This window comes from Amblyomma maculatum, chromosome 5 (genome assembly GCF_055883805.1).
Source record: "Amblyomma maculatum isolate TAMU_Amacu chromosome 5, ASM5588380v1, whole genome shotgun sequence".
NCBI classification, from domain to species: Eukaryota; Metazoa; Arthropoda; class Arachnida; order Ixodida; family Ixodidae; genus Amblyomma; species Amblyomma maculatum.
Genome location: NC_139348.1, coordinates 84873938 through 84886534, shown reverse-complemented (window position 1 = coordinate 84886534; position 12597 = coordinate 84873938). Strand labels below are relative to the sequence as shown.

The 12597-nt window shown below is 44.8% G+C and overlaps 1 protein-coding gene and 1 pseudogene across 1 annotated transcript in view; both read left to right on the top strand.

The window, feature by feature from the left end:
* Positions 1 to 11659, top strand: part of LOC146188617 (uncharacterized) — a 32477-nt gene extending 20818 nt beyond the window's left edge. The window contains exons 3-5 of the mRNA XM_084603861.1: positions 2343 to 2384; positions 2930 to 2978; positions 11456 to 11659. Of these exons, the coding sequence (XP_084459987.1) occupies positions 2343 to 2384; positions 2930 to 2978; positions 11456 to 11602 (238 nt within the window). The 3' untranslated portion in view covers positions 11603 to 11659. The remainder of the gene's footprint in view (positions 1 to 2342; positions 2385 to 2929; positions 2979 to 11455) is intronic.
* LOC146188618 (uncharacterized) lies at positions 4454 to 6574 on the top strand (annotated as a pseudogene).
* Positions 11660 to 12597: the final 938 nt, after the last annotated feature.

Sequence of the window (12597 nt, the reverse complement as noted above, 5' to 3'; positions counted from 1 at the left end):
CGACGACCCTCGACGCAATGCTGCCGCACGTGACCAGCGAAGACAACCTTGACGTCGCCGCCTACCTGCAGCGTGCAGAGGAAGCCCGACAACTCGCACGGCTGCGTATTAAGGACCAACAGCGCACCGACAGCAGACGATACAATTTACGACGACGCCACGCAGAGTACAATCCAGGAGACCAAGTGTGAATTTGGACACCAATTCGCCGTCGCGGATTAAGTGAAAAGTTGTTGCGTCGATACTTTGGGCCATACAAAATCCTTCGCCGCGTCGGACCACTGGACTATGAAGTCATTCCCGACGGAACGTCAGCATCACAACGGCGACACGCACGCCCAGAAATTGTTCATGTTGTACGACTGAAGGCATATTACGCGCGTTAAAGAATCTGTGGTGTTTACACTTTGCAGTGTTTATGTTTAAGTTTCTTTGTTTTGGAACATCGAGGCGATGTTTTTTTAATTGGGAGTAATGCCGCGAAACCTTCAAAACAGTATTTGTTGTTTTTTAACAGCCGCCGGCATACAGGCTTATCACTCTGATTCTGGACCGCGTATCAGTTCCGTAATCTTTGTTAATGCTCGATGTCGCGAGTCACACCTTTATCAGTTTTGTTGTAGCGCAAGATGCACCGAGATCTGTCTCGAAGGTTCCGGCCACTCGGGTGTCTTTCCACAATGTTCCAGCCCGTGCTGGTAGCTGTTTGCGACGTTATCTAGATTGTTCTGTGCAGCCTTTAAATTGAGCGTTGACGAGTGTGACGAGCATTCTTTGTCCGACCACCGACGAGCACGTTTGTTGCTATCGCCGCCGCCGAGTTGCTTAGTTCTTTTTCGGGCGCAAGTAAGCCCAATAAAGAGTTTCTTCAGTGCAATCATCGACCCTTCATTTGTGTCGTCGACCTTGTCAGCCCTACGTGACAATATGATAGAGCAATGGTTATTGCCATTGACCTTATTTGACCTTATTTGGCGTTGGCTAGTATTGGGAACCTGAGGCAGGGTCAGCCCAAATCTACTTCTGCGAAATCACATCAGTAGTCCAAAGTGATGGGTCAATGTGGGTCCCAAATAGGCAATATGGGCAAGGAGCTGCCTATATCAAATCTGCATTGGTCCCTTTTGGGAAGAGTGAGGGCAAAACGCACTTCGGCTGCCCACACCATGCCTAAACGGGCCCCTTTTAGGCGGTCCATGGGCTTCATAGGCGGGGCAATCTATAGGGGCGAACAACATATACCTGCGGGCGTTGCGGAGGGCTACATGGTGGCGAAAGGTAGGCCTCCCCACTATGTAGCGCCCTGCCGTGACCGATTGCAGGAATGTGTGGGAGCAGCTAGCATGCCAGCATCTAGCCTACAAAGCTCCCGCGTGGTATATGAATGGGCTGAGCTCTGGGCATTGCAGGGGGGAAGCGTGGGCACCCCCAACCGCAAACTGGCCGTATGGAGACAAGAACCGACCCGTAGCAGATCAGTGTGGTCAAACAGCTGGCATGGCATACGCGCATCAAGCCCGCAGAGGTCCCACGCAGGAGAGACCAGGGCTTAGTCATGAGCATTGCAGTCGGGGATGTGTGAGCATCCCCTCTGTTAGCTGTCCGCTGTCAGCTTGAGAAGTGCCTTATGATAAAGCGATGGTTATTGGCCTCCACAGTATTTGGCGTTAGAGATTAGTTGGATACGCTAGGTCCCCTGAGACAAGGACCGCCGAATTTACTGCTACGAAATCATGCAATAATAGCTGAAATAAAGAAACAGCTACTATAGTGCTGGAATGGCTCTGGAATGTAGATACGCTGTTGTGCATAAGGTAATTTTCATATGGCCAAGCCAGATGTGACTGCTTGACTAAAATAGTCCCGTATGCAAGAGGATCATTTTACACGGTGTTTTGGGTTGGAGGTATTGCGTCCAACAGATAGAATGAAGAAAAAAGCGCGGCCTGGCGTAGTTGCTTAAGGTGCTCGTCTGGTGATCACAGCGGTATAGGAGTTCGATTTCCGGTCAAGGGAGATTTTGTTCCTCAAACAAATCAGAATTCCGCCGATATCCCGCCTACTAAATGAAATCTCGCGAAAACATCTCACGAACGCGCTGATCCTGCTAGCAATGATCAGCCTATAAAGAATATTGCATTAGAAAAAATGCCAAGCCTACGTGCGAAAAAGGATGCACGCATTCCGCAGCTGCTCTACATCAGAAATGTTACCCAAGACTCTGCAGATGTCACTTTAACTTTGATTTGCCGAATGAATACGCCTGTACTTATTTTTCCACTAGTTTTAAATGTATTGCGATGCATTTTTTTTTTAAATAACGTGCGTGCCTTTTTTTGCAGAATCAACCGAGAAACTGCGCACCCGGATGCTCTGTCAAGATGGTAATAACCTAATTTTTGACCGTTCTGTCTTCACGATTCGAGTTACGCACGTATGGCTAAAGAAAAATAAATTTCCGACCTTTATATATATATATATATATATATATATATATATATATATATATATATCGTACATAATAAGCTTCCCAATATTCTCCTCATGATTATTGCCAAATGCATGAATGGGTTGCTAGATGCACGATTCATCGATGGAAGATGCAATTACTCTCACTCCTTTTTTCTGGTAGGTCAAAAATTGATACATTAGGCCATCTTGAACCCTGAAACTGAAACTAAAGATAAACACGTTAAATTGTTGCCACATAATAGCGTACAAATGCTCGTCAACTCAGGAATGCTAATTTGAAATGAAATTGTTAGGCTTCAACCAAAATGAAGGATTTCACAATGGTTTCGGTTCATCTGGAAAGCATCCTGAAGTGCATATTCTGCAGCGAATATCAATGTCAATCCTGAATAAGTTCATTCACTGATTCATTGAAGTTCTTTGAAGTTTACTTATGGTATAATGTTTTTATTCCTAGGGTCATTAGAGAAAATAAGAAATACAGCCACCGTTATTGTCCTCCTTGGGTAAGCATTTTACCCGCATCGTAACTTCCATACATTAGACGCGCAGAGCATGAACTGCAAAATGAGCGTGTCTATTTTTCAAGTGGTATTTTATATGGTTACAGTAGCGTTACAAGACTGGTATCTCCTTCAAGAACAATTTATGCTCAGAGACAAAGAAAAGGGCAATGATTTGTTGTGCAAAGAAGCTCGTGCCAACCGCGCAACCTACAGTTTTAAAAACATGACGGGCCTTTCAAGAAAGCGCCGTTCTTTTAGATGTGGCTTTTCCTTCTCGTTTAGCGCCTCCTACAACAAGTTTCACATAAAAACGTGTGAGCGCTTTTCTCATAATTCGCAACATCTCAGGTGAACATACACCTATTATTTGTCACTAAGTCATGTGTTTATAATCACATAGCTAGAAAGGGCATAAAGCGGTAAACCATCTCTCACACTCCGTAATTTAAACGGTATGATCACACGTGGAAAACGAACGCTGCAGTATAATACTGAATTACAACTTAGAGGCGCGGCGAAAGCCCGCTAGATAAACCATCAAACCAATAATCGATAATTACTTTTGTCACCTCTTTATGGGTAGGCTCATCTCAAATCCTAGTTACAAGCCGGAATTGAAATGAGTTTTAAAGGAGTATGGTGATAGCAGAGATTGATTGGAGCATTTGGTGTTATCGCTATCGCCTGTTTGGCAGTTAGAAGGCAAAAGCTTAATATATATTACGATCAATGAGCCAATACATTTATACGTGGTCTGCTACTGCAACCGCAGTTTCGTTTTGGTTTTATGACTCACGGAAGGTCTCGTGACTTCACTGAGAGGCAGGTGCTACCGGTTAGGCATCGCATTAGAGATTAAAGGTGACATCGAAAAAGCGACTTCGATGACCCTTGGATTCTAAGTTACACATTTTGACTCCAGGACACACAGGCGAGTTTGTAACAGTTACTTAAAGTGGGGCTCTCTGTTCCCATTCGCTAATCTTCCACATAATCTGATAACTTAATTCTTTATGACATATAATACGTGTCGGATAAAAGGCGCACGAATTGAAGCCTTCGTCACAGCGGAGAAATAAAGTGCGTATATGCGAAGGTGAAACCGCATGAGCGGTCTCAAACAGCAAGGTGTTAAGGTTGTAGGATATCCGTATCATCATAATGAGAGTCAACCGGGCTATACCTACTGCACGGTGAAGGCCTCTCCCATATTTCTCCAGTTACCCTGGTATTATAGTACCACATCCACTTGACTTCTGCGAACTTCTCTTCCACCCGCCTAAATCCTGTTGCTCCCTGCTACGCCTTCCTGCCCTTGGAATCCAATTTTTTGCCATCAATGACATTGCGACAGATGTTAAGTTTCCATCGAATTCTTAATTATTGCGCATTTGAGAATAATGTCAAAAAGGAAAGGATCAGTGCACACGGTGTTTAAAATGAAATTTTCTTCTTATGAGTTGAATATTCTATCAGTGTCGTTTGTTTGTCTTGCGCTTCGAGTACACCATGTTTTTGCGGCACAGAAAATTTATTATAAAGAAATAGACTATATTTCTCTCTGCGAAGAAAAGATAGCTCAGGAGAATACCCGCTTGTTTTAAGGCTGGCGTACACCGAAATATACATAAACACATATGACTAAAAAGATATCTTAACAAAACTTGTATCTGAGCTTCATTGTAAACAACATTTGTAGTGAACAAACAAGCGCACTCGAAACAGAGCTCTTAAGCTCTTATAGCGCAGCAGACCCTGACAAGAAGGGGACACACAGAAAACACACACGGGCGCCTACTTAGAACAGACATGTCGAGCACAGAAGCCCATACTTTTCTAGGTGAGCTACGCATCAACTCAGAAGTACAAGAGGAAACATGACAGAAAAAAGATAGTCAAATAAGCTTATCGTGAATACGTTTCGCCTACGACCATAAATATGCCTGATTACTTTGTCGGATAAAAGGGGGCGCGGCTAACTATCATGGAGGGCGGAAGTGTTTCACGTCGATTGCTCAAAATCGACATCCTACTGCTCAGCGTTTATTCTGCACCACCAAAAACTAGTTGTACTGCCCCTGTGAACATACCAGGAACACCTGGAGAAAGTTTTTATCCAGGTGGGTCATTTTTTGGCAGCTCGCGGGCCACTGTTTTTCGAACACGTGAACGTCATACACACGAGCGCCATGGACGCAGCACCAGACGTGGTCGCTATGGCACTCTTACGGGGCTACGACCCGAAAAGCATGCGATAGATGGAGATTACGAGCGCGCAGAGACCCCACTTCGATAAAGCCAGAGAGTGTACTATCCAGAAAAAGAGTGGGAGCGAGAAAGCTCGAGGTGTGCATGTTCCGAACAACAAATGAGCCATTGCCAAGGTGGCGGCGGCGACGGCCAACCCAAGCAAGCCCCAGTTACACGTTAGAAGTCAGAAAGTGTGGTTAGGTTTGAAGCGAAATAGGCCATGGTCATAATCAAGTCAAAGGGAACGCTAACATCACAATTTTTTGTGGCAGCAACCAGATCGGAGAAGCCATGTAGGCTGCCGCAGTCATTATGCGTTCGTCGAAGGCGCTCGCTATCTGGCCAGCCTGGGATCAGATTATAATCATAATTGGCATCACAATTGCTGAAGTTATTCATCAGCTTCTTGCAATCGGACACCTTCAACTTGGATGACAGAACCGAACTGTTCAAGCCTGCATCAAGGCTTCGGAAAACACCTGACATAATGTTATCCACGGGGACCCGAAAGCAGCTGAAGCAGATATTACTGACGTCATTTACTCGCCTGAGTCTGCAGTGGCAGGAGTGCGAAACTTAGGACACATTAATTATCAGTGATCACGTTCGATGGCCGGAACTTGCCATACAACGTTTACTACTGAGGAGAAGCTGTGCCGATTCGCCTCTATATCGGAAGACTAGGCCGCCCTGCATTCGCTGGCGTACGATTGAACATCGCGCCGACGTGTCCTAATCCACAGGTCGACCGATGCCAGGCTTGCGGAGAGAAAAATTGAGCAGAGGGACATGAGTGTCGGCCTATCTCTCTACATTGTAGGGCCCACTTTGTACAGGATCTATACAGTACACCCAAGTGTATAAGAAAAGTGGCACTGAAACTGGAGCCGATCAAAAGCCCTGGCACCGGGATAGCCGATTAGTAACATCAATTCAGGAAGGCAGGAAGGCGCCAGTCAAGGAAAGAGGCCTGAGGTGGTCGTCCAGAAAACAAGCATGACGAGCCCAATCCAGGGTGGAAACCCGGGAGCGAACCATACAGCAAGGCGAGTTGGGAAGGTGTGGCTGCCTCCCCTGCCCACGCGTTCGCTAATGAGAAACTTTGGGCTGAGGACGAAATGCTCAAACTAGAAATATAAAAACTTAGAGAGAAAAGTGGAGCGAATGCTTCAGAAAATTCTAAAACAGGGCTGGAACCCCTTGCTGGCGGTGGAGGACAACCCTATCCCTCTCCCGCGGCCATCAGGCCGGGAGACTGAGTCCGCACCTCCTATGTAAGCGTCGGGATGAGAGTGTCAGGTGATAGCGTGATGTTGGCAGATGTCCCTACTGCAAAATCCAGTGTCTTCCAGCATCGTCCAGTGTGAAATCAGTGCGTTTTTTTTGCGCTTCTTTGGCGCTGGCTTTTGCTGGGGACGCTGGAGGTCTGCAAGGTTCACTGGAGCAGGTACGGAAAGACACTGGTTGCACTGGTAATATAGAAGAGGAATGCTGGGCTTAGCTTTTTGACGCTGTGTGTGTCGCTGGCATTTACCCGGGCACTCGGAGAAGCGCTATGTGTATGCTAGGGTGCACTGGACCCAGTATCAATTTCGAAATAGTCGGAAGTCTGCAAACTGGCAGGCGAGAAATACGGCACATATGAAAATAATGCTGCAAGTATGCACGGTGTACTTCCAAGTCGTTGCGCACCTGTATAAAAAACAAAGGTGCTTTTTTTGCAAGTTTCCGCGTTTTGTTAGGTCATGTCGAGCGCTTTGAGAGAGACCACGATCTGCCCAGCTCTGATCTTGTCATGAAACAGTAACGATCAATGTACAACTGAAAACTAAACTAAGTGATTTGAGCTACCATACAGTTATTTTGACAGCCCTCTAATGTGATGATTGACGGAATTTTAATGTCAAATGTGCACTTCGGGCTCAGTAGCGAGCTCCAAACAGGGTCCACGCATTAGCGAGCGTACTCGCTCCGCCGTCCAGTATAAACCACAGAAAGATATAAATGAAGCGAGGAAAAGAGTAATCTATTCAGCGAAGCACCTATGAGGAAAGAATAACATACAGCGCATGCAATGCATTATACTTGACTTGTTTGTCAAGCTTCAGCGCTCCTTCTCGCTCTTTGTATGAATCAGCCGAGCCCTTGGTCATGGCAACGCTTCCCGAGGGGTTGGCATAAAAATAAGATTTCATTACCAGTAAAATATTATTTTCGCTCGTCCGGTTGCTTGTGTCGATGCTTCTTTGCTGTTTTTCCTTGAAGGTTTGTGCTACAGATGCGTGTTTATCAACAATTAGGTGCGTGGTAGCAGTGCATGATTAGACAGCCGGCGCTTTTAAAGTTACCAGCGCTGTGAGCTTTCATAAGGTAAAATTATTCCTGTCCGCAGTATAGTGCGCATGGCATCCAGAACATTAGTTCAAAGTCGTGAGAGGAAGCAGCAAGCAAGCTCCAATGGCCAAAAAGTTTAATTGTTAGAGCAGCAGCAATGGCCTGCACATTCCAAAACATGAAGTCCCAAAATTATAAATGCGGCCGGGATATTTAATGAACAACTATTTGTAGGACTACCAGTTACCCGCAAGTCCTGATCGACAAAGACTGCAGCAAAGAACATGCGGTCGTGCTTGAAAAATTTAAGCAACTAAAGTTAAATTACACACTGACAGTTAGGAGTGCTATAGGAGTGTTAAGACATGGCATGTGTTTATTGTGATGTATTATGCATGTATTATATTTAGTTGTATTTTATTGTGTTATATTGCATTATATAGTGCACTGCGTAGTATTGTATTGTATTGTTTTCTTATATTGTACTCTACAGCCTGAAAGGCAATGAAGAGAAAAAGTGGCCGAGTGATTAGCACAGGAGGCCTAGGGTCACGAGATGCGAAGGTTGAATCCCCAATTTGCTGCTGCTTTCTTTTCTTCTAATAATCGATTCTTATTTAACGTGTCAGGTCTTTTTAATGTACCTGGGGTGCTTCATTATTTTTTAATTTTACTGTTTATCCGGAGCGTTTTTTCGCCGGGTGATCAGTGCCACCAGTGCGGAGCACGCCAGTATGCCGTGTCCGAATATGCAATGCCCGAGTATATATACCGTCTCCAGCCTCATACTGAGCCCATAATAAGGTATGGCGCTGGGGCTCTCCGACACAACGGCGCAGGTTTCTTTCAATAGCGGTGCCCTCGGGGGGAGAAAATGCGGCTCGCTCAGACGCGGACAAAATTACAAAGAAATTCATCACTTGGATGAAAAATATGAATAAGCAATTCATGAAGAATTTTCTAAAATGGAAGATCGCGTAATGCAAAGCCCACAGGTAAGTGTCGAAAGACTCGAAGAAACGCTGAGGAAACAAAAAGTCAGCAGAACTTACTGGGGGCCGCTTAGTGAACAATAGATAAAATTTTAGAGCCGTATCTTTCACAACTACAAGCTTGCGAAGTAAGGATTGCACGTAAGTTGCAAGAATTCGCAGGCAAAATGGGTACCAAGTAGATTGTTTCGGATGACACGGAAAAACCATTGCTAAACTCTTTCAGTCTGTAGCATGGCCCGACAAGTTAAAACTGAAAATATTACAGTTCAACTGCAAGGGGTTTAAACGTAAACGGGGATGCTTGCAGCAGTATGCAGACTCTTCAGATGAGAGGCCGGATATAAGGAGTTTGCAGGACGTTAATACGGAAGCTAAGCTTAGGTCGCACAGTACGCATCAAACTAACAATTCGACCAGCATACTTGTACACAAGGATAGCCCTGCTTCAAGAATAGACTTCGAGCTAAAATCTGAAGTAGAACACGTATTTATTCATATTCTGTCTAACACTCGTTCAAGTAAAGGGGCGTAAAGAATTAACACAGCCGGCTTAAGAACAGAACAGCTGTATTTGACAAAATCTTCCAGAACCGAGGCACAGGCTGCAAAAACCGGCGCCTCTCATTATAGTGGGGGATTTTAATGCGTACTGCTTTCATTGGGGTTAAAACAAAGACGATAAAAAAGTCTGAAAATTGGCATTAGCAACATCAGATATGGCTTTAAATATTATAACGGACCCATATCATTCTACGAAAAATCCAATAACGTGCCAAGGGGCATATGTCCTGATTTGACCCTGGTCAAAAATGTGACGGTGAGTGGCGAAATACGCAGCAAGCCTTGGGAAGTGACCACTACATGCTACAAATTTATCTAGACCACAACAAGCATCTTAAACACAGGGGCATGCAAGGCTCGCAGATTGGCCACCCTTTAGAAAGTCTGAGGATCTTAAACTGAACTCGAGTATAATATAATATAAGAAATGGGCTGAGTCATCGCTAGCTGCCAGGTGTAACGTTGCGAGAACGATGCGTACATCAGAGAATGTTCCGGCCGTCGACAACCACCTGTTTCACCTATGGGAGGTCAGGAGGGCCCTTACCAGAAGATGCAAGAAGCAAAAACACGATTGGAAACTGAAAATAAAGATGCTGAAATGACAAGAGAAGCAGAATAATACCTGTGGACTTTGCCAAGATCAACTGGCTAACCAATAGCGAATTATTGAGAGGCTGTTTTGGCGTTAAATCCACGTGGAGCCTCATGCGATGCCTGATCGAGGTCGACAAGGCGTGGGACCAGACATAAAAATTGGCAGACGTCCCTTGTATCCCTAAACCAAGCAAGCCTCCAAGGAACCGACAAATCTCGGGAACGTCTACGTATCGTGCATCGCACCTATCCTTAGTGATATCGTTATGTAAGTAGACAGTCTGTTGACTCCACTTCTGGGCGACTTCCCCGTACTGAAGGCAGCTCGATACGCCGATGACTATCTGATTTTCATAACCAATAGCTGTCAGTCCTTTCACTCAACCATTAAGAAAGTTCTGAGGTCTTTTACTTCTGCCATATCACCTTTAACCTTGACGCACACGTTGCCAGAGGATCAGTGCATTCGTTTCCTTCATATCAAGTTTCGCTCCAATATCCGACAAACATGTAGATCATATGAAGCCGGAATAAGACACCTGTGCTTCCTTATCATTCAGCTCACTCAAAATTAGTAAGAAGAGCGTTAGCGAGCTTGTGATTTCCTAATGCCCTCAGGAAATACTGCCCACACAACGCTCAATCTAGCCTTAAAAAACAGCGAGATAGGTTAACGAAAGCAGGATACACTTCGCATCTTATTTTCGTTGCGCAAAAAAATCAGAAATAGACAAAAATCAACATCGGTCAAAGTGCTAATGCTAAGCAGTCAACAATCAAAGGAAAAAGAAACGAAAAGTCGGCCGTTATTCCGCAATGCCACCCTATTTCACATAATCTAAAAAAAATCATGACCAGCGCAGAGGTGAAAGTGGTATTTTTTGCAGCAGAAAGTTGTCCAAGAGTTGACTTCGGGTTAACCTACGGCAAAAAAAGCAGCTGTCTGTAATAATGACCATAGAATCCGTTTCGTTGCATGTGATAAGAAACAGCTTTTTTTCCATTACATTCAAGTGCCTGAATGGCCTGTTGCCTGAGTACAAGAATAATATAAAAAGCTATGTTAAAGACCACTTAGCGAATGGCAAGCAAAGTGTTCATTGTCATTTGAAATTAATTGGATGTAAAGTCATCTGTGATTACACATACTAAATCAAACCTGAAATGATTGCAGCAGTTAATATCGTAATTAGCAAAGGCTCATGTGTCAGTGCGTCGTCGTTTCTTTTATCCTTCAAAAAAATCTGGTTTCTTTCTGGCCGCAGAACGTTATTAACGCGAAACTTCTCTATCTTTTCCTTTTCAAGTTTTCTCTTGTTTGTTTCGGGTTGACGCGTAGTTATTCTAGACAAATATGGGCTTCTTTTCTCGACCTGGCAGGTGTAAGTCAGCGCCCATGTGTTTGTTTTGCCGTATCAAGAATATATAACGCAAACTCTCAAGAATCCACATTACCAGATTAGAAAAATAGTGACGGAACAAAAAAAAAAAACGACAGAACAAGTGCCTGCCCTGTCGGTTTCTTCCTTCCATGAGGGTTGTTGGGCGAGGTTGCTCTTCCCTTGCAAACATAATAGATTTTGTGGTTGGTATGAATTGACTTTAAAATATGGTTAGAGGCAGCCCGTTTTTCACATTTACCTATTACAAATGACCTGGTGTAAAAATGAAAAAGAAAAACATGCGTTATTATATATTTGTGGCACTTGACTATTCCTTTTGTTTTTGGCTTTTCTGCAGTGTGGCTTGAAAAAACAGGCAGGCTATTACTGCCACGAAAACCGAGAATGCGTGTGCGTGGAAAACCCTCCAGGACAACCTCGGCGACCCCTTTCTTGCATCTGGTCTCCACCATGGTTCACGGAGCATCGAAAGAGGGTGGTGTGAATTGGCAAAAAGATAAAAGACAATAAAAAGGAAACGTTTTTGCCTACTTCAATGAAACGAGTTTCACTAAAACGCACATGTGAACACACAAATGACGCTTTATGCAGTATTTCCCCACGTGATAACAAATGTGCTTCTTTTGCTACGTATCCTGGGCGCCTGGTCCCTATAGGAACTAGGTGTCGAAGTCGCAATAGTCCACTTTAGCGGAGCTTCGCAATCAGTGAGCTTTTGTCTGATTTAGGTGCGACGAGAAAGTAAGAACACTGAGGATTGCAACAAAACGAAGTCGCATGGTTGATAAGGCGCCCTGATTCTTGACTCGGGAATGTGCCCATGGTTCATCGTGATGAAGCGCTTCGCGCCGCTTTCGTCGTCATGCGCGGGTCGCCCTCCTGCTGATGCGTATACTGCGTGTGAACTATCGAGCTTCCTTCGCTATCTTACAATCTTTGGCGAAGCTCGTGCTCGGCGTCACGGAACAAAGCGCACGGTCATGCCAACCTGACGGTGGCAGGTATGCTGAATGTTTAGTGTGCTTAGGGAGATTGAACTTTATGTGGCGAGCGTCGTGATGAGCTTTTTCAAAGCGGAGACTCACTCACGTAGAATAGGTAAGATGACTGGAACGCACGTGCTTGTAGCGTGAGTCAGACGGTTTTAAAAACTTGTTACCAAGCTTTCGTAGGCGCAGCGTGCGGAGCAGGAGCTTGTGTAATAGAGAAATTACATGTTCTAGCCGGAGTCTTGCGCCAAATAACTTTATTTGGGCTTGCTTAGTCAGAACTGGGCATGGTCTTACTGATTGGTTTCCGATTGAGAAAGGGCTGAGGCAAGGCTGCATACTGTCGCCCTGCCTATTTAACCTATATGCAGAGTGCATCATGAGGAAGGCCGGTCTGGACGAGTCTTCAGCTGGGGTGAAGATTGCTGGAAAACGTATCAACAACCTTAGATATGCGGATGATACCACTTTAATGGCAGAAAGTGAAGTG